Raw genomic sequence first — 26549 nt, 5'->3', positions numbered from 1 at the left:
CTCGCTGGCTGATGGTTTAGCACCGTGGTGTTATGTATAACAGAGTGGGGTTTCCATTCGTGAGAATAAGTGACCTGTGAAATGTGTGAATATATAAACATGTCGTTGCTATGGAAACAGGATGCATTTGTAAATCACCAGTGTTAATAAGGTAGTCAGATCTCATTAAAAATGACATGTGAAGCTTGACGGTACTGATATTGATTTTTATTTTTAGAGGACACAAGGTATCGCACCAACTTGCTACATCATCAACATCAATATACAGACATTAATATTTACTAACATATATGCAAATATTGTTGCTGGGTTTGATACATGTTGTGCATGTAAAAGCACGCATAATGGGGTTATATATAAGGAGCAACTTGCATTATTCTACAGAAAAACAAAATCATCTACCACTCAAATGATTGTAGATGTATTTATTGTGCACATGGTTGTCAGCTAGAATCTTTATTGCCACAATCTCTTTCTGAAATCTGAAAATAGAAACCTGCAGCACCTACATCCCCATACATTCCAAACACTAATTCGAATTTCCACACCAAATTAATGCGGTCTTATTACAGCAGCAATGGGATCTTCAAATCACTGATTGCCAGGGTAATACATTCTGCACATTTTGAAGCAGAATTGCTCTTTCTAAATCAACCTCGAACTGCCTGCTCAAAGAGATGAACGTTTGTTGTCACCTTCCAGTTGTCAGGAGGCGGTGAGACCCCCAGCAACAGCAAACACCGCTTTCGGTTGGTGGATTGTTTTGTGTGTGTGTGTAAGATTTAATAAAGTTTTAGGTTACAAAAAAGTGTGACCAAAGCCGATTCAGTTGATTGGATAGGACGGAAGAGGTGTGGCTATGGCTGACAGATTCCGGCTTGGTTGCTATGGTACAGAGGTAGCGGCCTTGGCGACGAGTGTGCTGTGAGGAGACTGTTGGGGTTCTTTGCACCCTAGTAAGTCATATCGTCTGTGGCACAGATATCGCGGAAGGATGGCCATGTTGCAGATCAAGGATGGGGAATACACGGCTACCATCTACAGACTGGTGAGAACGAATATGGTAGCGACATGCATAGCTGATTGTGAATGCGAAATTGGGGAGAAGATAAAAGATTGTAACCTATACGTGACGGAGACTGCAGTACTGCAGTACTGACTTACGACAAATAAAAGAATTCAGAGCAGCACCACAGTGTTGGACAGTTTGAAATTTTTTTTAAAATAAATAATCAAAACATTAGATAAAGTGTGTAAGGACATTTTTAATTTACATTACTGAGAAAGCGGTAGATAAGTGGATCAATCTCCCTGCAGAAGTGGTAGATGTTAACACTGTTAGCATATGGCTATCCTGAATCTAAGATGAGACCAAGGACCGATTAACTTTGATTCATTAAAGCAGACAAAGCAAATGGGAAGACTAGATGTGCCGAATGGTTCGTATCTGCTGTCAAATTCTGTGTCTGTCATTTACATCAAGTTAATGTACATTTACTTATTAAATGACTGATCTGATGTGACATTGTGGTCTGACCTGTGGTCAGGTTTGAATAATTGACTTGAGTGAGAGGACAACATGAATAAAGATAGTAGGGAAAACCGTAGAGCCAGAAAACATATTTAAAAAAGAAATTTGAAGACTTTCTTTTACGGGCGAAGGTGAATCAAGTCATATTTTGAATCAAGTCACTATATGGATAGAAATGGATATTAAGAAATATACGTATGTTCCCTTTCCCAGTCCCTTTTCCTAATTGTTAAACTTTTTTGTCATTAAAAAGTAATGTTGTATGTTAAAGCTACCATATTACATGTTTTAAATGTAATAACTACTCGACATAGGATGTATTACGTTGTGAGTATGTCTCTAGTGGCTAAATGTTCGTTTGCCATAACAATTCACAAGCAGCAAGCATTCTATTTGAGACTGAAAGCAGGATTCTGATACAGTTTCCGTCAAAGCATCATGGGATGTCGATAAAAATTGCCATGAATGCTCTGGCTTTGCCTGTGCTGGAGGAAGATTTAACGTCAGAGTCACAAAGTATTGATGTGAAAACACGAAACAGTAAAATGACCAATTACCGGTACTTCAGTGACAGTCTGTTGCAAATACGAACGATATCGCATTATTTTGTCTTTATATTATTACCTTGCAGATAAAAGAGGCAAGATACGGAGAAGCGATACAAATACTCAGCCATGAACTTCAGAAACAATACAGGGTAATTGAATGTTATTCATAAGAAGTAGTTCTGACATGTAACTGAGAAGTATTGTGTCTTGAAGGGCATATTTTACATTATTATATATCATTATATATATATCTGTATCGAACACACCATTTACTACACATGGGGTTGTATATTTTCCACATATTAAGACTGGCAATTAAAGTGCTTAACAATGTACTTAATGTACTTAATTTAAATTTGCTAAATTTGCTACGTCTTTGCCAAATAACAGAAAGCAAAGCCATGCTTATTTTTTTATTATTCTGGCAGGGGCTATCAAAGAGTACCTGCATTCAGATATCCCAGTATACAAAGGACAGTTGGCTACTATGCGCATTCCGACAAAAAACCTCTTATCTTTAGATAAGTTGGCCTGAGTATAGCTAGGAATGATGAATTTTACACTTTAATACCTCATGTTATTTACTTTGGTGAGGTTAACCATCTAACATTATTATGACCCGCATGTTAATATGATGTTGTTATTGTTCTAGTCGAGGGCTGGCCTGTCCCTTCTTGGTTACTGTTATTATCAGATGCAAGACTTTGCCAACGCAGCTGACTGCTATGAACAGCTTACTCAAATTAGCCCTGAAGTTGAGGAATACAAACTATACTATGCCCAGTCTTTATACAAGGCATGTATGTATCCCGAAGCCATGAAAGCAACATTTCAATTGGACAGCCCTGCATATCAGAGTAAGGTAAGGAACGTAATACTCAACTTACATAGGTGATTATGTTCATGGAAAAGTGAGTCCACAGAAAATAGTATGTTTTGGTTTTGTATAGCACCTTTTAAAAGACAGCACGAAAGGCAATAAATAAATTCCTTAGTTGTAATGTTACAAAATACTAAAATATATGTAATGATTCTTTTTGTTACATTATATATGTTTTGTATGTGTTACAGATGCTAAAATTACAAGCGTCTATAAAGTATGCAGAAGAGGACCTTTCAGGAGCAAAGGTAAGTGATTGGTCTATTATTATATGCCAATAAAGGTTATGTTTTTATTTGATTTTACTTTGGCTTCATATAGTAGGTTGATAAGTATTCAATTCCTTTATTTTCAGTTAGGTAGCACTATAAATTATATAATCTGTGCCCTCCACAAATATTGGCACCGTTGGTAAATATGAGCAAAGATGGATGAGAAAGTGATCTTTATTGTTTAACCCGTTAATTTTTTTTCTTCAGACAATACACAAAAATACTCTTCTCTCATGGTTATCAAACTATTGCAAACACAACACAGGTTTACCCAAAATAAAAATTGTTGAAATATATGTGTGCCACAATTATTGACACCCTTTTAGTCAATACTTTGTGTTACCTCCCTTTGCCAAGATAACAGCCCTGAGTTGTCTCCTATAATGCCTGATGAGTTTGGATAAAGAATCTCTTCAGAGCCTTCAAATTTCTAGGCCATTGCAAGTGGAATCCTCTTCAGTCAGGGGACTGAGATGGCAATGTAAACCATTTTTGTGTTGATTTTGTTTGTTGAAATCCAACCACTGCCCATTGTTTATTACTAAAAGGTTGTTTTGGTTTCATCTGACCAGAGAAACTGATCCCATTTGAAGTTTCAGTAGTGTCTGGCAAACGGAAATTTGTTTTTGGATGAAAGTATAGGCTTTTTTTCTTGAAACCCTTTCAAACAACCCGTGGTGACGTAGGTGACGTCAGATTGTAGTTTTTGGAGACTTTCTTACCCCTAACTTCTGTGATTCTCCAGTTGTGATCCTGAGATCTTTAGCCACTCGAACCATCCTCTTCACAGTGTGTTGAGACAATATAGACACACATCCTCTACCAGGTTAACTCATAACATTTCCAGTTGACTGGAACTTCTTGCCCTGATGGTGGAAATGGGCATTTTCAATTCTTTTGCTATTTTCTTATAGCCACTTCCCATTTTAAGAAGCTCAACAACCTCTTGCCGCACATCAAAGCTATATTACTTGGTCTTAACCATTGCGATGAATGACTAAGGGAATTTGGCCTATGTGTTACCGAATATTTATACCCCTGTGATATAGGAAGTCACAATTTTCTTTTCCTAGTCACACAAGTGTACTAAAATGTAAAATATCAAAGGGAATATACTTAAACTATATTTTTCTCACATGAATTCATAGGAGTGCCAGTGATTGTGCCACACATACATTTAACTATTTTAATTTTTTGGTGATGTTTGGTGATGTTTTCTTCAAACAAAACACAAAAATAATCTGCTCTCATGGATATCAAACAATTGCAAACACAACGTTTGCAATTGTTTGATATCCATGAGAGCAGAGTATTTTTGTGTTTTGTTTGAAGAAAACATCAAAAGATTAAACAATAAAGATATTTTTTACACCCTTCTTTGCTCATAATTACCAATTGTGCCAATAATTGTTGATGTATATATGTGTGTGTATTTATATATATATCCCCAAATGTATCCAATTTGATGCATATGATAGCTTAGTGTCACATTTAATACTCTCTCTTTAAGAGTATGACCTATAATCAAAGGCAGCCTGTATTTGGGTATTTATTATGTTATTATGTATAGATTTACAGCACTAACTTGCATTTGTTTATTGGCACCCTGTAGAGTATGGTAGAGCAGATACCATCTGATGATCCAGACAGCGATATTAACTTGGGATGTTTACTGTACAAAGAAGGACAATATGAAGAAGCATGCAAAAAGTTCATTACTGCAATGCAAGTCGTGGGTTACAAACAAGGTAAAAAAAATGTTCCAGAAGCATTAGAATTCAGCCTCTTTCTTGGTTTCCAAGAGCTGTGAGTAGTGCATTGGGGAATGCATCCGGGGCATTCTGGGTACATGTATAACCCATTCAGTGGCAAAGACTTGGTTTACAGTCTATGCATTTGTCTAGCATGTTTGGGTCTGAAGGATATATTATGTGGATAAGATGACCCTGATTATAAGACAACCCCCTAAACTTTGGATCTTAATGAAGGAATAAAAAGGAAAAGGCCTCATATAAGACAACCCTGTTGGCGTTTCTCCCACTTATCTCTCTAACACTCTCATTCACTATCTCTCTCTCTGTCAATGTTTACGTACCTTCCTCACCGACCCATTCTGTGTCTCTGACTGCAGCTTCACTTCTTCTCTTGCCTCTTCTTGTTCTTCTATCTTCTTTCTTTGTCCGCTTCTCCTCGATATCAGCTCTGTTATCCATGTACTTTCGGAAAATGGGTGGTGAATGAGAGTGTTAGAGAGTGTGAGACTGCATGAGTGAGGGTGAGTGTCATGCCCCTAGGCTCAGTTGGCTGTGTGGCGGTACCGCAGATCTGAGGCCTGAATTAAAAACGACCTCAATTATAAGAGTGATTTTTTTCTGAATAAACCCTTGCCTTAAAATCAAGCAAATACAGTACTACAGTTCAGACGTTGCCAACAAGTAGTTCTCATCTGAAACGTATTTACAATTCTTATGATGTCCAGCACTTATCCTAAAAGAAAATAGCATCGTAATAGCTAGCTAAGCATCATAAGAGTTGTAGTTCTCCAACAGGTATAGAGCTATCTAATGCTGCCTAACCACAATGCACAACATGGTCTGCTTTTTAAAGTCCACTTTAGTCATTATGTTTGTAACAGTTGTCCTTTTAAGCATTTTAGCAATTGTACATCCTATGTAGCCCGATTGAAACGCAGAATAATCTATTTGTAATTCTGATTTTTCTTGTTCATTTCTTCCTTGACAGACTTATCTTACAACATTGCCTTGTGTTACTATAGCATGAAGCAGTATGCACCTGCTTTAAAACATATTGCAGATATTATTGAACGAGGAATCCGAGAGCACCCAGGTGAGTCAACATCACATTATTTTTGGTTTTCCCCCCGTTCATCAAATTGATATGAAAAGTATTCAAGCATCACTTGAAATAATTAAAAATACATATGCAGTTACACTGCTTTACCATGGGTCAAAATGACCAATATGTACCCTGTTTTTAGCTCTGTAGGAATAGAATTAGTGTACGTAGAATAGTTTGTATTTAACCCCTTGATAACAATTGACGTGCCAGGCACAATAAAAAATCTAACACAAGGAAAAGCACCTGGTCTCAAGCAGTAATTTACCCTATACTGAAAACCGATAAAGATCCAAATTATGTTGTAAATTATAGACCTATCTCTGATTTATATTGATAAACATTGATATCAAAATATTTTCAAAAATACCAGTATTAGCGGGAAGATTACAAGAAGTTATGTCAGATATGATCTACCAAGACCAATCAGGTTTTATATCTGGCGGATCCGGTAGCAATAATACCCACAAAATATTTAATCTTATCGTTAAGATAAATTATGATAATTTTTTTTTAGCTCTTGATGCAGAAAAGGGCTTTGATAGGGTAGATTGGAGATATATATGACAGCGGTCTTAGATGCTTTTGGCCGGAAGGTCATGTGATGCCGACGCTCTGTAATAGAAGCCCCAAAGGAAGTGGCGGCGGCAGCAGCGCAGGTTGTATGCAGCGCTGCGGGGGATCTGGATCTAAGCCTTGTAGTCAGAAGATGACCTCGAATATAAGACGATGGTTATTTTTCAGAGCATTTGCTCTGAAAAAAACCTTGTCTTATAATCGAGGAAATACGGTATATGTCTGGGCTAACAAAAAACTGAGATTTGTAGTAAATGTTTTGAACAAGAAAATTGAACATGGGGGACTTGGATATCCAGACATTATCAAATTGCATCAAGCTTCTTTATTCACACAGTTTCTCACCTGGGATGTAAAATGTAATCTAAAAATGGGGTGGTATGCTTGTGAACAAGCTGATTGTAAAATTAGTAATCCTGTTAATTTCTATTGGATTAGTCCAAAGATAGTAAAAATTCCATTATAATCAACGTAATCCTGTAATCAGTTTAATAAACAATATGTGTGCATTTAGGAAAATCAAGTTCAGAGTTTTATTACTACCCCATTAGAGGTTTTAAAAGTTTTACAGCCCAGACCCTAAATCTTGCATATCTCTATGAGAATAATATTGCTTTAACCTTCCCAGATATCCAACTAAAATATAAATACTCTTACTTATTTTAGAGGATTAAAAATTACTTGAGACCATTCTTTATTAGATGAGTTTATTGACAAACAATTTAATCAGAAATTGATGCGCAAATGAACCTCTTAAATTGCATTAGCAAGAAAGATAAGACTATTTCAATGATTGATTAAATGGGGAAACAGTATAAGCAAAACCTCTAGGTATGTGGTTTCAATCTTGTTCTGATATGAAGAAAGCTATCCACTGTGTCAATTTACTAGAACATTTCTTGAAACTCCTTAATCGCTGGTATATGGTCCCCTCTCAGGTCAGTACATTTTATCCCCTGGTATCTAAGTCCTGCCGCAGATGCCATAAACACAAAGGTTCCATATTCAATATTGCAATAAACTACAAAAAATAAGAATAGCATAACATGTCTTTAAACCTATGTTTCAGTTAGATTTTTCTCTTAAACTTCAATTTTTTTTTCATCTTGATCTTGTTTTTAAAAGACAGATAACAATTATATCTGGCTGTTAATGTTTTATTAGCAACTGAAATTGCAATAGACAGAGATTGGAGAGATGTTGTTATATCATCTAAATTTTAAACCCAATTTTATTTTCCCTATAATGTCATAGAACCATAAATAGACCATTTGTGTGTAATATATATATATATATATATATATATATATATATATATATATATATATATATATATCTTGTTATCATGGCACCTGTCAGTTGGTGGGATATGTTAGGTAGCAAGTGAACATTTCATGTTGGGTAAAGCATATGGGTAAGCATAAGGGTCTGAGCGACTTTGACAAGGGCCAAAGTGTGATGCAGCTCTTGTGGGGTGTTCCCGATCCGCAGTGGTCTGTACCTTATAAAAATTGGTCCAAGGAAGGAAAAGCGGTGAACAGTCATGAAGCAACAGTCATGGGCTGCCAAGGCTCATTGATGCATGTGGGGGGTTAAGACTGGCCCCTGTGGTCAAATACAACAGACGAGCTACTGTAGCTCAAATTGCTCTAAAAGTTAATGCAGGTTCTGATGGAAAGTTGTCAGAATAGATATAGAAATATATTTATATTTTGTAATAAATGTAATTAAAAAAAGCGATCTTTTTAACCCGAGAAAATCTTCTCAAAAGTCGGGGGTCGTCTTATACGCCGGGTACTAAAACTTACCGAGCTGGAGATTCCCCACGAAGCCACGAATCTCTAGGGGAGGGGCGAGCGGAGAAGCCGCCTCCCCTGGGCCGGTCTTCAGGGCCACGCCGAGGTAGGTGCAAGATCGTGATCTCCCCAACTAGCCCTGATCACCGGGCCCCGATGAGCAGGGCTGGTTGGGAAGATCATGACCTCCCTCTAACTAGCCCAACATTAGGGAGCTCGAGGTCTGACACTTCAGACCTCGGCTTCCGTGCTCCCTAATCACTACGCGCCGGCTATTGATGCCGAGCGCGGGGATGACGTCATGTCCCGGCGCTCGGCATCAATTGCCGGCGCGTAGTGATGAGGGAGCAGTAAAGCAGAGATCTGAAATGACTGACCTCACGCTCCCACAACTGAATGGAAGAAAGAAGATGAGAAAGGTAAGAGATGGGGAGAAAGGGGTGTGAGTGCACTGTATGTGTATATATGTTGGTGTGAGATGGTCAGTGTATGTGTATGGTCAGGTGTGTGTAAGAGCAGTGTAGGTATTTGTGTGTTTGTAAGCTGGTGTGTGTATATATATATATATATATACACCGTATATGTGTGTATATATATATACATACATGTGTGTGTGTAAAGGCAGGGGTGTGTGGTGAGGGCAGTGTATAAATGTGTATGTATGGACAGGCGTATGTTAGTATGTATATATATATATATATATATATATATGTGTATATGTGTGTGTGTGTGTGTGTGTGTGTGTGTGTGTAAGGGCAGTGTATGTATGTATGTATATGTCTGTGTATGTGTATGGACATGTGTGTGTAAGGGCAGTGTATGTGTATATGTGTGTTTGTAAGCTGGTGTGTACGTGTATATGTGTGTGGATGGGCATATGTTAGGGAGAGCTGACCCACCCAATCCAATCAGGCTTTGTATTCAACAACCAGCCAATCACCGGTAAGGTACATTGCTTGCCGTGATTGGCTGGTTGTTGTATACTGGGTAGAGGGGTAGTCTTATACGTTGAGTATAGCCCAAACTCTATATTTCTAACTGGAAAAGTTGGGGGTCGTCTTATATGCCCAGTCACCTCGCCCTGCTTGTTTTATACAGGTATAACTCATTCAACCATGCAAGTCAATAGAACCCAACTTAATGACCACAATATGATTAGTAAAATAAATAAAAAAAAGAAGAAACATTTTTTAAAAAGCCAAAGAATATTAAAAAAAAAGCTTATTTCAATGAGCAAAATTACATTAACAAAAAATCCTGACATGGAAAGAGTTAAAATACCAGCATTTGAAGTACCCTTGGGTGTCTAGTTTTCAAAAGTATTTGGTTTGATGGGGTAAATAGACGGCTTCAAAGATCTCTCAATGAACATATGGGTGAAGGATGACCAACCTGAAATGAGCATGTACCAAATGTGGCCTTTTAGCCTCTTAACAACCTGACAAACCCATTCATGTATTCACGAGATGTTGCTGAACACATATTGGGGTATTGTTTGGCTGTGATATTTACCAGAAGCTGTAAAATCACACCACAAAATTTGACAATGGCTGTTAGTGGAATTAGTGCATTGGAAGAGTTAAAGTAGTAGCTTTTGAAATACATTAGTTTTCAAACATATATGGTTTGATGGGGATACATTTAACTGACCGGATTCAAAGGTGTTCCAAATAGGACATTGGGGCAGAATGACCAGATTTAAGAAAATGGTTTTGAAATAGCAATGTGCTACTTGTACTTATTCACCTATAAACTCAAATACTGCAAAAACGTTACATCGTCATAAGGGAGACAAAATAATTTAAAAAACAGCGGTACCCTTAAGGGTTTAACCTTGGAAAAACACAATACATTTTATGGGCAATGGTGATTAGATCCTAGTTTGTTAAGTCCATGTAGTACTGGAAAGGCAGTGTGCTGTAATTGATGAAAATCCTGTGTATTAGATCAGCATGAATTATACTCTTATTAGGCAAAGCAACTGATCATAGCCAGTAGTGAAGCAGGTAGATCAACTGGCAGGACACAGTAGGCTGGAGTGAATTTTGGAGATTAATCTATCACGAGTAATAGGACAGCAATCTTTACATGAACTTCAGTAGAAAGAGTAGAAAAATAGCAGTGTTATATAAAACCATATTTATTAATGGAGATAAAATAGATCATCATTATTTTTTAAAATTATTATTTTATTTAATTTCTCAATTGCAATCCATGCAATAATTCCTATTGAGTTGCTTGTTATAGATTTATCTCTTGCATTGGAAGTGTGTATGTTATGTTACTGTTTGCAACAGGATTCCTAGCTTCTTGCTTCCATAGTAAACTTTGTTTCACTTATTTTAATATAAATCTGTGGTGCAAAGATCTATACAAATTGAGGCTTGTGCGGAAAAGAAAATTACATTTTTGGTTTCTTTTGATTTAGAGCTTGGTGTTGGCATGACCACAGAAGGCATTGATGTCCGAAGTGTTGGAAACACCCTGGTGCTACATGACACAGCGCTTATTGAAGCATTTAATCTCAAAGCCGCTATCGAATACCAGTTAAAAAATTGTAAGAATTGTCAACCCATCATTAAGTATAAAAATATATTTGGCTTAAGTTATATACTGGAAGATACTGATTTCAATAGTATGCCCAACATCAGATCGACAATTAAAGCAGCACTATGCACTTACTAACTTAGTTAACATGAAACTATAAAAATATAACCATTTTTAGTTTGCTTATAGTGCTACAGATATCTAATTAAAGCACACTGCCGTTACAGTTTCTGGTGCACATAAAGAAATCCATTTATATTACACCTATAATTCATTTTATAACAAAAGGCTTTTGAACCACGTTTTTTATATATACAGGGAATTATGAGAATTTTTAACATTAACTGATCTAGTAACTTGCTGTTGCAGTCTATCACTGATTTATTATGTGATAAGTGTTTTTTATATTGCTCTTAGATGAAGCTGCACAAGAAGCTCTGACAGATATGCCACCGAGATCGGAAGAGGTAAGTCATACGGCATTTGCCCAGTGCCCTTTTAAAAGGAGCCAGACAGTTTTTTATTTGTGTACAGTGACAGTGTAGTCCTTGAATATGAGAGCTTTATATCCTATTCATGTTGACTCCCATGCCCTGAGCTCACAGTGAGAGTCTAATTTACTTATGTGCAGTGATACATTTTACGAGGTGGCCATTTCACATCCATAAAGGTGACCCCAACACTTTCTTACAAAGCATTTTATAAATGGCAATGTTTTGCTTTTCTGTTTTGTTTCATTCAACTATAGGAACTTGACCCAGTTACTCTTCACAATCAAGCTTTGATGAACATGGATGCAAAACCCACTGAAGGCTTTGAGAAACTACAGTTTTTGCTGCAGCAGAATCCGTTCCCCCCAGAAACATTTGGAAACCTCTTACTACTCTACTGCAAATATGAGGTATTTCAATTGTAACTTGACATTTTGAAATTCATTATGTGTCCGACCGTGATTGAGACCAGGGGAGGGCTTGCACCTTCTGGCCTAGGTGCAGGTAAAGCCAAATTGCCTCCCAGGTAACTAACATATTTACATAACACTTACACACTCATGCTAACACACACATACTCTCACACTAACACACATACTTATGCTAACACGTACACATTCATGCTAACACACAAATATATACACTTTCATGCTAACACACTCCCTCTCACATACACACACTTACACATTAATGTAACACACACTCCCTCTCACACACTTGCAAATACATAGTCATGCTAATTCTCACTCCTTCCCACACCCCTTTACCTCACCTGTAGCTTTCTTTTCTTGCTTTTACTGCAGGTCATACATTCTCGCTTCCTCTGGTGGCCCGGTCCACACCACAGGTGTCGACACTAGAATTTGAATACAAGAGACTACTGAGACAGTTTAATGAGAGAATGTTTTTTAGTGTTTTAAGTACATAGCCTTTATGTCTTTTCACATAGGGAGACGCTACCCTATTAAGGGAATCTGATATCACCCATCATTTTAGTATTTTGAATGAATTACTAATACAGGATACACTTTAGAATCCATTTATTTAGTTATTGATTTGATTGTTCTGGGATTCAGTTCCTTTCTGTGTCCTAAAGCGTTTATGACATTAGATTTCTGTTTTTATATGTGCTTTTCCTATGGCCTAACAGAGCTCAGAGCTGGTAAAATCTTAGCAATATCTGAAATGTTGAGAAATTTTTTTCCCTCCATTGTTAACAGAAGACAGATTATATGTATGTCAATATTATTAATGCTGTGCTCTGTTTTCTCCACAGTACTTTGATCTTGCAGCAGACGTGCTTGCTGAGAATGCTCATCTGACTTACAAATTTCTCACACCAGTAAGTTTTTCTTGAACATATAATCGAAATAATATATAAAAAAATATAATTTGATTAAAAACACAATCAATAAATGTTGAATTATTTCCTCATGTTAACTAAAAAATAGCCTTTGAGGTAAAAGGAAAAATCATTGACCCACTTGAGGTACGAGCTATGTTGGTAGGCCTGCCCCATGTGTGTATCTTGTATTGGACCTAAAATGCTGTGCCTTGGAACATGTTAGGAAACGTGAAATTGTGCACCTGCATTATAGAGCAAATTTACACAGTTTTGCTCAAAAAATGAGTCAGTGATGGGAATGGCTGGCATCTTCTGGCCCAGGGAGCATGTAAGGCAGCCCCATAAGCCCCTTGCCACTCATTAATTAATAATATACACACTGTCACACATATTTACACTCTAACACACATATGCTACACATACATACTTATACTAACACACACTTACACATACACAATCATTCTAATACACACTCATGACATAAACAACCATTCAAAAGTTTGGAGTAGCCCAGAAGTTTGCTTATATTTGACAGAAAAACAAATAACATCAGATGGATCAGAAATACAGTGTAGACAATGTTAATGTTGTAAATGATTATTGTAGCTGGAAACAGCTGATTTATAACTGTATATCTTTATAGGCGTACAAAGGCCCTTTATCATCAACCATCACTCCTGTGCCAATGGCACATTGTGTTAGCGAATCCAATTTTAAGTTTAAAAGGCTAATTGATCATTAGAAAACCCTTTTGCCGATATGTTACCACAGCTAGAAATGTCATTATTTTCCATGAAAACAGCTATGGTAGTGTACAGATTTATGAATGGTACATATTTATGCTAGCATGCTAACACACACAGACACATTCATGCTAATAGACACAACCATACTAGCACACACTTACACATACACACCCCCTCTAACACACACATATACAATCACCCGAACATACATACATACTCACTCACTCACTCCTTCCTTCTCTCTCTCACTACTTTCCTCACTCCCATGCCCTCTGTCTTTGACTCTTTCCCTGACTTCCTTTCTCTCTTCCTCTCCCTCTTTCTTTCTTTCTTTCTTTCTTTCTTTCTTTCTTTCCTTTCCAACTCCTTTTTCAAGAGTTTTGGAGCACCCTACCCCTGAGACAGTGGTATAACTCACTGGTTAATGAGTCTGTGATTTGTCTGCTGTTTTTTAAACTCACATACTTTCACATCCACTGCGTCCAATTGTGTGTAAGTTTTTTGTGAATGCTAATTCTGGCGTGCTTTAGTGAATTTGCGAGTGGGTCTTTTGTCCAATTTGTGACTTGGCTAAAAAATTGATTGCAATTTTAGCCAAACCACAAGCACTCACAGTTTAAAAAAAAAATTGGGAATTTTTCTAATACATTTTAACACTATGCATGACTGTAAAATATGTTGTTTTAATGTGTTTTTCAGTATCTATATGATTTTCTGGATGCCCTGATAACATGCCAGACAGCTCCAGATGAGGTATGCTGTATTTCCGTTACATCTTATGACTATATAGCTGCGTCAAAGATATTGCACAAAATATGTCCAGACTAAGAAAACAGCCTAGCTTTTCAGAATATGGTAGTGATGTATATTATTTATTGCAAAATACTAATTATTAATATTACCACTATGATGTTTTATTTTTTTTGTAAACCTCCTAAACTCTGTTCAAACACAAAACATCTATATAACGTGTATTTTTTGTGATTTATGTCATTTCAAGGCACAAATTTGCTGACCCTGTTTTGTACTTTCATATAATAGCTCACATTTTATTCTCTATAGGCTTTCCTTAAGCTTGACGAACTAGCAGGGATGCTCACTGAACAACTAAGAAAATTAACAAAACAGGTATTATTATGATGTATCAATTTCTATAGCACCATCATATTCCACAGCTCTGTACAATGGGTACACAGAGCAAGTAGTGCATCACTTAACAATATAGACTTACGGAAAAAAAGGTAAGGGGTCCTTGCTGAAATGATTATCAGTCGATTAATTTGCAACAATCCATGTTTCAACATTGGCAACATTATCTGGTACGCATTTGAAATGCAGGTTTCTTTTAACTTCAAATAAATGGGGGGCTTCAAAATCAAACACAATTTTATGAAACTCTAACCAACAATGACCAGCTGGTAAAAGTTTCACGGAATCTGTTTGGTGAACTGGAGGTTAGGATAACTTTGCAGCATCATGCTGCTATTTTTCGCGTGGATCTTCTATTTGGTTGAGCACAATATATTGCTTACAAAGTGGCTGAAAAAGAGAATCAATATCATATAATGTACCGTTAAACCGAGTTACCTGTAGATCCAGGTAATCGTATCCCATATATTATTATATAAAAAAAATATGTGTGTTACAAAAATGCCTTCAAAATGTATCGCTATCTTCCTTATGTATTAAGTGAAACAAATCATTAATGGCTACCCTCCGGAAGCTTACATTGTTTCACTTTGCCTCTCCCTTATTTTTATCTCCAGACGATTCTTTGTCCCGTAGGCTTTAGGTCTCATTTTTATAGTGCAATTTATATATATATATAGATAGCTAGATAGATATATGATATATATTATCTATGACTTGACTGCTTATCTGGTAGGGGCAGACGTCTCGAGGACCAAAAAAGTTGGGTCCATAACCTATTAACTATGGAAGACAATTTACAAAGCTTTTTTTTTTTGTAATAAAGCCATCCTTTTTTCAGGTGCAAGAGGCAAGGCACAACCGAGATGATGAGGCTGTTAAGAAAGCTGTAAATGAATACGATGAAGCACTTGATAAGTGAGAATAATACTCTGATTTTTCTGTATATTTCAGACTGGTAAATTCTCTTAAATAAATGACTAATCAATCAGTAGTAATACTTTTGTACTTGTAAAATCTACCATACGGTAATGTCAATATTCCTCTGCAGATTGAGCAATTCTCGTCATTTCCAGGTCTAATTTGTGCCTAAAAAACTGTAAACGATCCTCAGACTAATGTACAGTTTTTTTTTAAAACCTGTCTATTTGCCCATATAATCTAGTGTGTGTATATATATATATATATATATATATATATATATATATATATATTTTTCCACCAGGAAACTTTCTGTTTTGTCACCAAATTTGTTTGCAATCTACTCCAAATTAGCTTCCAGAATGTTAGATCTAGCCTAATGTAATTTGTTATTAAAGTATAGTAAACAGAAGCAAACTGATCATCCTACACAAAATCTGTTTTAGTATCGTAATACAGTAGTAGTGTTCACAGTGATAAAATTATATGAAAAAAGCTTGGCAAACTGAAATGCTAAATATTATTACCTTAATACCAATTTTTTTTATTTCAGCTGCAGATCATATTTTTTATGCGTTATTAATAAAATAAAAACATGGATCTTATTTGCTGATAATATAGATAGCAGTATTTTGATTATTTATTTTTGGAGTTTCAGCTATATCACTGGCATCTCTCGTATACATTGATAGGTATATCCCTGTTTTGATGGCTCAGGCGAAAATTTACTGGAATATGGAGAACTACCAGATGGTGGAAAAGATTTTCCGGAAATCGGTTGAGTTTTGCAATGAGCATGATGTCTGGAAACTGAATGTGGCTCATGTCCTGTTCATGCAAGAAAACAAATACAAGGAAGCCATTGGATTTTATGAACCAATTGTCAAAAAACACTATGACAACGTAAGTAAATTTCATATTCATTCTTTTTGGAAGTGATGTGTCACATTACAGATATTTATGTTTATAAGTTTTATTCAAAATAATACATTAAAATTTGACTGCTTACCAACTGTGTGTTGGGGGAAACCAGGACAACTTTAGCCCTTGCTGCCAAGAAACCTACCGTATGGTTTTCAGACAAAAATACAGTTCTCGAGGATTTAAATACGGCTGGTCAGATGTTGGGATAGCTGGAAAAATTAAGGCAGTAATCTATTCAGATTCCCAACTATGGGGGTGGGCATTTACAACAGAATACCATTAGTCCAGTCACTAGCTTACCCAAACTACTTAGATTAGTTTCAGTGTATTATTTGTTCAATGGCAGCTTCATCTATGCCATCATGTATCTATTTAGAAAAAAAACATATGACTTCTCTGTAGTATCTACACTGGTTTCTACAAGTTCTCAACTACTGAGAAATCTTGATGCATTTCCACCAAGCTAACTTGGGGGAAGCAGGTATATGCAAGAACAGTGTATATGTAATAACAAGTACCCTTATCTCTGAATTGTGCATTTGTAGGCTGCTACATATATACTTGATTTTGTAACATAAAATTCCATAAAGCTTGAATTATTGTTTTAGATATTGGGCTTTGCCGCTAAAAATGATCAGTTAAAAATAGTCATTTCTTAACTCACCCTTCCAAGTCTAGATTAGAAGTGTGTATAATTTATTTATAATTATTACTGTAAAATATATACATTTCTATCAATTGAGTGAGTAAACCAAGCCAGGAAGTGTAAGATTTTGCAAGTGTTTTAGGCTTTCTTTGTAAATGTACAGAAATACATCACAAAGATTTATACAAATATTCAATGTTTTTCAAAAAGCATGATGACCAAGTATTTATTTCTGGCCTATGAAATTGTTGGTGGGGAAGCTGTAAAAAAATATAAGAACCAATATAGTAAGTATCCAGTTTAATTGTAGCTATAGCCCTATTATGATTGTGAACTTATTTGGCCAGGCCTCTCCAATGTTTTAAAAGTGTTAAAAGTGATGTTGTAAATAGTAGTCTCTTACACAGTACAAAGCTATCCCGCAAATATATATATTTGTGAAAATCAGACAACATAGGCTGTTTAACAAGGGTTAAATAGCACAGTAGAGAATACAGATGATCTGTGAACAAAACGTGGAGGAGACCGTGAACAAAAAGTGGAGGAAAAATGAAAATTCTTTAGGCACTGATGCGTCCATGGAGCGGCTGTTTGCTAACATGCCATTTACTGTTAAATAGTGAAAGTGGCTGCATGCTTCTAGCTGATCTATTACAGCTCAACAGGTCAGCGTGCAGGAATGAACAGATCCCCGCTAACATGTCATTTACTGTTAAATAGTGAAAGTGGCTGCAGGCTTCCAGCTGATCTATTACAACTCAACAGATCAGTGTGCAGGAATGAACTGATCCCCGCTAACATGTCATTTACTGTTAAATAGTGAAAGTGGCTGCATGCTTCCAGCTGATCTATTACAGCTCAACAGGTCAGCGTGCAGGAATGAACTGATCCCCGCTAACATGTCATTTACTGTTAAATAGTGAAAGTGGCTGCATGCTTCCAGCTGATCTATTACAGCTCAACAGGTCAGCGTGCAGGAATGAACGGATCCCCGCTAACATGTCATTTACTGTTAAATAGTGAAAGTGGCTGCATGCTTCCAGCTGATCTATTACAACTCAACAGATCAGTGTGCAGGAATGAACTGATCCCCGCTAACATGTCATTTACTGTTAAATAGTGAAAGTGGCTGCATGCTTCCAGCTGATCTATTACAGCTGAACAGGTTAGCATGCAGAAATGAACTGATCCCAGCTAACATGTCATTTATTGTTAAATAGTGAAAGTGGCTGCATGCTTCCAGCTGATCTATTACAACTCAACAGGTCAGCGTGCAGGAATGAACGGATCCCCGCTAACATGTGATGTACTGTTAAATAGTGAAAGTGGCTGCATGCTTCCAGCTGATCTATTACAGCTCAACAGGTCAGCATGCAGGAATGAATTTATCCCCGCTAACATGCAGGGGTCAGTAACTGTGACCCATACAAATGAAGAACACACAAAGCTGGAGAAAATAATGTTAATTCATGTTTTTCTTTTTGCTAATAAGATGGGCAGATGATCTTTTCTGAACTACGACTCCAATCACCCTTAGCCATGCTTATGGCATGGGTGAGGGGAGACATAATCCATAAAAGTGGTGCAAAAAGGGTGGTTTTCATTTTGTTTTTGCATTTACACCATATATTATGTGATAGGATATGCAAATTAGTTGTTTATGAAAAGCTTATAAGCTGTTTATAAGTCTTTTAAAGCTAACTATAGATTAACTACAGAAGAAAATGGCCCAGGCACCAAAGTAGAAAAAATGTGTCCAAAACCCCGACACTTAAATGGTAAATACATAAAAAATTACAGTAATGACATTGTTGTAACGTCTTAATCATTATTTTTCTCCTGTGCTTCATAGCTGGGACAGTGTAACATTGAGGGATGCCCTTGCAGGAGAAAAGTTTCGGTAAAAAAAAGAGAATGTGCCAATATTCCTTTAATTTCCCCTTTTCTGGTATTGCATGGAGTTGGCATTGTGTTTGTGACACAAGAATGTTCTCACAGTGTTTGTCTGTCCACTGAGCTTCTGTATCATTTAGTCCTAAATACCTGGCTTTTGTACAGTTTTTTCTCCCCAGCCCATACTACTACTGCTAGGGTCTGTCCACCAAGGACCCACAATATCCCTGTTATTTAACTATTTATTAAGCGCTTTAACATAGGCTTTTGTTTCTCCAAACATTCCTTAGTTCAATCAGTGTTAGTTAATCCTTTATTCTTTCAAAAATGTAAGGGTTACAAGTTAAATTCCACCTGACATCAAGTTCACCTTAACGTGCATGTTGCTTATGTACAGGTGACATATCTAAGTATTAAAATTTTCTATTTACTTATTTATATAGCACCATCATATCTCACAGCAAGACATATAATTTGGATTTATAATAAAAGGGGTCCAAGCATGCCCGGGAAGTGGAAAACAAAATTGACTCCAACATACATTACTTTGGGATTGGGCTGGGGTGTTTCTTTGAACATACAATTTGGCAAAATCTGGCCTGTAACATTCATACTATTTAGTATAATTAAATGTATTTATTAAAATGATTACAGACGTATACTAGAACGAGCAACCATTTTGCTTGAGTAGATACTGTATGAGTCCAGTGTCTGCTGGTATACAACCTGTACAACTGGTGCTTCCACTAATGAACTTGCCTCCCATTTCCCCAGTCCATACACCAAGGATGCCGGAACCAATCAGCTTCCACTTAGGGAACTAAATGTAGATGAATAATCACTTTAACCTATAGTGGGTAGTTAAACCACTTTCACAGGCATACACAGTAAATGGTTCTTTAAACTCTATTACATAGGTTTATAAAATAGTTTCTTGTAGGCATGGGTTGAGGAGATGAGAGAGGACTGACACTGCTTCACTTTGAACTTTTAAGCTACAGTATCTCACAAAAGTGAGAACACCCCTCACAGTTTTTTAAATAATATATTATTATACCTTTTCATGTGACAACACTGCAGAAATGACACTCTGCTACAATGTAAAGAAGTGAGTGTACAGCCTGTATAACAGTGTAAATTTGCTGTCCCCTCAAATATAACTCAACACACAGCCATTAATGTCTAAACCTTGCAACAAAAGTGAGTACACTCCCTATGTGGAAATGTCCAAATTGGGCCCAGTTAGACATTTTCCCTCCATGGTGTCATGTGACTCGTTAGGGTTACAAGGTCTCAGGTGTGTCTCACATTGGTCACTGGAAGTTCAACATGGCACCTCATGGCAAAGAACTCTCTGAGGATCTGAAAAAATTAATTGTTGTTCTACATAAAGATGGCTTAGAAGATTGCCAAGACCCTGAAACTGAGCTGCAGCACGGTGGGCAAGACCATACAGCGGTTTCACAGAACAGGTTCCACACAGAACAGGCCTCGCCATGGTCGACCAAAGAAGTTGAGTGCACGTGCTCAGCGTCATATCCAGAGGTTCATGAAGTCATTTCTTCAGTGTTTTCACATGAAAAGATATAATAAAATATAATAAAACTGTAGGTATCTCCAAAACAATTACACTGATTGTTCAAACAAGTATGCGCTATAGGTTCTTTCCAGAAAAATAATTTCAAAACCGTAACAACAGTTCCCATTTAAGTATATTGAAACACAAAGCGTAGGATTTGAGAATGAAAAGGCTCAGATGAAGCCCGGCTTTGTGATCGATGTGTAATTGGTAGGTAGAGAAGAGTGAGGAGTACTAAAGTTTACAATTATTCTTATACAATAATAAAACTAAATAAAAATAGTAATAATAATCACTGACATCATCAGAGGGTCTCTTGACCTTAGGGCCTCTCTCGAAACTAAGTAAAATAAATCTAAAAAGTGAAAACATTTAAAAATATTTTTAAAAGAAGTGTTTAATAAAACAGCCCCATGGATTATAAATCATGTTTCTTTCAAATATTTGGTGTATCCTGTATTCAGGTACATGTTTTTTTATTCCAAAAAAATACAGAATGGCACATCTAAAATGCACCTTATTATTGCTATTTTAAAAATGCTTAAATTTATTGTAAATTGTAAAGCTCCAATACAGACCTTAGCACAGTTTAAAAAGCATTTTCTCATGAGCTTAATGGAAACACATGTTCTGATTAACAAGTAATTATTTAAATGAACTTAAACTAGTTAAATGTCAGTAGAGCCTTTTGTGTTCAGCTTTACTTTTTTGGGGTTCATGGCATGCATGAGTGTGCTTAGAAAATGTTTCATTCTCCTAACAATTCCCAGCCTCCAGGAGTTACCACAACTTCAGCTCCCTTTGATTTCAAAGTAGTCTTCACTTAGCACAGGGGCGTCCAACCTGCGGCCCTCCAGCTGCTGCAGGACTACATCTCCCATACTCCTCAGCCAGCCCCTTAGCTGAAAGATCATTGTGGGAGATGTAGTCCTGCAGCAGCTGGAGGGCAGCAGATTGGATGCCCCTGATTTAGGAGAACATCACAGAGGAACTGGAAGGAAAGCTAAATGGAATCTGCTACGGTCCTAAGTAGGTTCATTGGTAAACACCCGGAGAAAAGTTTTATCTCAGGGCTCGTCTTTGGCCAACGTTTTCCTTTTGGGCTCTAGTACAGAGCGTTATTCACTTCTTAGACAATCAAAGTTGTATATATGTATGGCATTTTTGCATCCACTAGCCTCCTGGGTTTCCCAAGACCTGCATGACATCTATTACCAACTTAGTGTTTGTTTTAAGAAAGATTAATCATATCGGTTTTCTTTTATTTGTTCCAATTGGTTTACAAATCCTGTGAATTGTATTGTTTTGTAATAAACAATTCTCTTTTTGTCCCTCTTTTAGATCTTGAATGTTAGTGCCATTGTCCTTGCAAATCTGTGTGTTTCCTACATTATGACTAACCAAAACGAAGAGGTAGGTATGCTTGAGTCAACCCATATGTGTTCTATACATGTAAAAGCCCATGAAGCTAACATTACTGCTTCAATACTGTAATTTAAAGGAAAAAATTATTTTTTATATGTGATTTTGGAGTCCATTGTGCATGGACATTTTACTGCATTCACGTTGGATTATGCATTTCTTAGTTGTATTGCATTATTTTGTCTCATTTTCTCTTTAGGCAGAAGAACTCATGAGGAAGATTGAGAAAGAAGAGGAACAGGTAGCCTACGATTACCCGGATAAAAAAATCTACCACCTTTGTATAGTAAATCTGGTCATTGGGTAAGTCTTTCAGAATACTTTTTCTGTGCAAAAATATATGAGGAGGAAACCAAGATTGCCAGGCAAAGTTTCTAGAAAAGGAATTTTCTGAACTCTTATGCCACGTGATTTCTACATGCTGTCAAACCATACAGGAAAGCAGGTAAACCGGTGGCATGGCACAATATTGGCCAATGTTCCTTTGGCGTGTTGAGTCACACATGAGGACCACCTTCTTATAAGGACCAAAACACTGACGTGGAGGAGATGTCAGGTCTGACTCTCACTCCTTCACACCTTACCCAGCAATACATTGCAATCACCTTCAGTCTGGCTAAAACCCCTGTGTCTTATTCCGAATTACTTTTTTTTCTGCAAACAGAAGATTCTACATTCTGCCACATATGGCTTGTGTAAAGCAATGATATTTTTGGTCTCATTTTCTTTTGAATTGTAACCTCCCAAAAGGGCATTAACATTTTAATCTACATTATAGCGATGTCCACCTAGTGAAGCTTACTGATTAAATGTAACATATATACCACTGAACCTAATCCCCCCAAAAAAGCTCTAATAAGATGGTGACATAATCAATGAAAATGTATTTCTTACTGAAATGGAATTAACCAGTCTGCTGATTCTTTTTTGAATAGAACTCTTTACTGCGCTAAAGGCAACTATGAGTTTGGCATCTCGCGAGTTATTAAAAGCTTGGAGCCGTATAATAAAAAGGCAAGTATAGTTATAAACTGCTCGTTCGGGTTTCGCAGATTTATCAACTAAACATACGTAACCTACCTTGTATAAGATGTTTGTAATCAAATAGTTCTAGTTCTTCTTAACTATGTTTAACCTTTTAACAATATTCATTTTTTTCCCAGCTTGGGACAGATACCTGGTTTTATGCAAAAAGGTGCTTTCTTTCTTTGCTTGAAAACATGTCCAAGCATATGATCATGTTACGGGACACCGTCATCTATGAATGTATACAGTTTTTGGAACACTGTGAAAGTAAGTCAAAATCACATTGCCATATAATACAACTTTTGTATGTATGTTACCCTTTGAGTGATGGGGTCAGGACACATTTTTGTAGTTTTGCTATAGTTAGATTTAGCAGTTCACACTATCTGCATTTGATCACATGATATAATGGTATAAATGAAAAAAGCAAAACAAAACATATATCCCAAACCACACTCCAGTATCCCAGCGATAAATGCACATTAAATTACTTGCATTTATTTTACTGCAGCTTCCCCTTCCCCCTATGTGGTACAAGGTATGCCTTGCAAGGGTGACTTCACAAAAATGTAAAGGTGCATATGATGCCTGGAGGATGCCTGAATCCATATAAAGTAACTAAAGCTAAAAAAAAATCTTTAAAACATGTATACTGTGTGTGTGTGCGTGTGTATATATATATATATAGAGAGAGAGAGAGGTACATACATGTAGATAGCACACAAAGCCCACATAGTACATAATAAATCACTCAGTAGGCACACAAATAAGAAGGGATTACATCTCATACCTATGCTAAAGACACAAATAGGTATTTGCACAAATGAGCTAAGCTTTTTACACCTCTTCTTTAATTGGCTACACAATTTATTTAATATATTTTTGTTAGCGAGAGGAACGTTTAAGTATGGAGGCACCTGTGATGTGGATTCATGTTTTTTTTCCCAGCATCCTTGGCAGCCGATCTCACAAAAGAGCAGCTTTAACTTTTTTTTTACACAATAGGTTTCCATGGGAGTAAGCAATCAAATTAGGCTGCCTGCTCTGTGGAGCGGTCGCTGACTAAAGGGAGCAATCAGATTTTTTCTTTAAGTTGTTTTTCTTTACGTTGCAAAAAATGACCAATCAGCAGCAATTGGGGAGATGTGCAAATATGAAATACTGTTGCGGTTTATGAAGCAAAAACACTATTGTATACTAAACTACAGGCTCATGTGTTTTTTGTTTGTTTTATTTTGACCAGTTTACGGTAAAAGCATTCCAGCTATGATTGAGCAGCCATTGGAAGAAGAAAGAATGCATATTGGGAAGAATACGGTTACTTATGAGTCTAGACAGCTGAAAGCATTAATCTATGAGATTGCTTCTTGGAACATTTAAAATATCTCAGACTACAGTTGAGCAGATGGTGCTTTAATCTGAGGAAACTTAAAACACAGTTACATTTAGGTTAGCAATAATGAAAAAATATTGCAACTCTGTACATATTTCAGATGAATCCCCAGATAAAGGTTAATTCTGGTTACCCAAAATCACATCCCTAGATGTATCAATTAATATTTTTACTGTTGTATCTATGAAGTACTGTTGTATATATGAAATATTAAAAATATTTTGTTTTAACAGATATATATTCTTGAAATGTGTTTTCTCCCTGCATAATGCAGAAAAGCATAATATAATGACATTATATACACATCAAAAAATTAATGTCCACTAGGAACACATTGCATGACTTGTCTTCAACACAAGATAGCAGGTGTGGAAATGTTTGGCTGAGAATGCTGTTCTGAAAGAGGTTTTCCAGAATGAAATAATCACTTGAATTAGGTTATTAATTACAAATTCTAAACTGTTGAATTGAAGCATTTATTTTCAATCTTATTTAATTTAACATAATGTAACCCAATACATCATTGATAACCAAAAACGATTAACGAAACTAGAAAGGTCAGTCAGCAATTAAACTAATATATATATCATATCATATCATACATTTAAATAAAATAGTTTAGTTAATCAAATTAATACCTAGCTGTTAACACCTGTTAACATGCTCTCAGCACATGGTGCTCTAGCAGCCAAAGAACAAATACATGTGCCACTAGCACACTAACCTGCTAGATAGGCTAACTGGCTGGTACATAACATTTAAAAGGGCTTAGGGGCCTCTGCGTGATACAGGGATACATAGAGAATGACGATTTCTAGTTTAAAGTGTCAGTTATGTCAAAGAACATTTGAAATTACTCCTTTAAGACAAAATGATTTCCCCCCCTTCTGTCTCAATCAAGCCCCCACTGACCATAAGGCAAATCCCCAGTGTGGCTGCCTGCTTGATAGATGTGTCCACAAGGTCCAAAATTCTAGGTGGCTTATGTAAGATGCATGTAATTTATCATCCCCATTCAGTTCCTGCTTTCAACCCAGACAACCTTCCTACTGTTAACTGAAACCTGCCATAATAATATATGTGGGGATGAATCTTCAAATAACAATTAGTCCATGAAAATTCTGATTCTCATATTGTCTGTTCTAGAATGCAGTATCAAGATTTTCAAACGTCATATTCATTCATTCTTGTAATTTTGTACAAGAATGTACTATCCACTAGTACGCTTACCGAGCCATAACTACGGCTCTTGTCATCTGGGACAGGGTGGAGAGCTTGCCCCACACTGATATCACATCAACTTCTGGTTTAAGCTATTCTATATTTCATCCATCTATTCTCTAATTCAGAATTTGTCAATGTACTCTGGGGATGTTTAACATAAGGAAAAGGGGTGCTAAACAGCTTTAAAAGATCATTTTGTTTGAAACTAAATTATTTGGGAATACTTGTCGAAGATATTGATATAAGGTATACATGGCCAGGTTTACCTATGATATCCCCACAAGTGTTCACCTCTGCATTAACAGCCCTCTAAGCTTAGTGCTATGACATTATATCTCATTGGTTAAACATAGAAACGCAGCATTTGGAAGAGTGTAACATGAACCCTGCCATCGGTTTTGCCAGGACACTCCAAAGCTCTTTTAATAACCTAAGGTATCACAAAGTAGAACTTCTTCCTCTGTGAACACACATGCTTCATGTGTCTCATTGTTTCTCCTTTCTAAATGAGGTCTCTCCACCTCTTAAAGACATGCAGTCGGGTAAGGGAGAAGGTTAATGGCACCTGGGGCAAGATTTATTTGGCACCCCTCCACACACACATCCAGGCCCCTGTCCCATCTCACAACTAACACACAATCACTCTAACACCATACTATAACACACAATCTAACACCATTAACATCTATACTAAAACCTATACATTGTCACCATATGCTAGCATACACACTCACTCTTACACCATATATTAACACACACTCTCTTAACTTTCGTAAACTGCTCT

At 36.6% G+C, this 26549-nt stretch overlaps 1 protein-coding gene across 1 annotated transcript; it reads left to right on the top strand.

Moving 5' to 3' along the window:
- The first annotated feature begins 875 nt into the window (after window positions 1–875).
- Window positions 876–24775, top strand: LOC128497589 (tetratricopeptide repeat protein 30A). Its single transcript, XM_053467709.1, has 19 exons — window positions 876–1048; window positions 2163–2228; window positions 2732–2941; window positions 3151–3207; window positions 4844–4979; window positions 5974–6078; window positions 10888–11016; window positions 11424–11473; window positions 11755–11907; window positions 12774–12839; window positions 14288–14341; window positions 14651–14716; window positions 15579–15655; window positions 16351–16561; window positions 22042–22113; window positions 22322–22425; window positions 23058–23136; window positions 23286–23415; window positions 24392–24775. The coding sequence occupies exons 1-19, from the start codon at window positions 995–997 to the stop codon at window positions 24526–24528; spliced, it is 1956 nt and encodes a 651-aa protein (XP_053323684.1). The 5' UTR covers window positions 876–994; the 3' UTR covers window positions 24529–24775.
- Window positions 24776–26549: the final 1774 nt, after the last annotated feature.

Source organism: Spea bombifrons, chromosome 5 (assembly GCF_027358695.1).
Source record: "Spea bombifrons isolate aSpeBom1 chromosome 5, aSpeBom1.2.pri, whole genome shotgun sequence".
Taxonomy (NCBI): domain Eukaryota; kingdom Metazoa; phylum Chordata; class Amphibia; order Anura; family Pelobatidae; genus Spea; species Spea bombifrons.
Note: the sequence above shows the minus strand (reverse complement) of the source record. Positions and strands in the feature narration are given on the sequence as shown.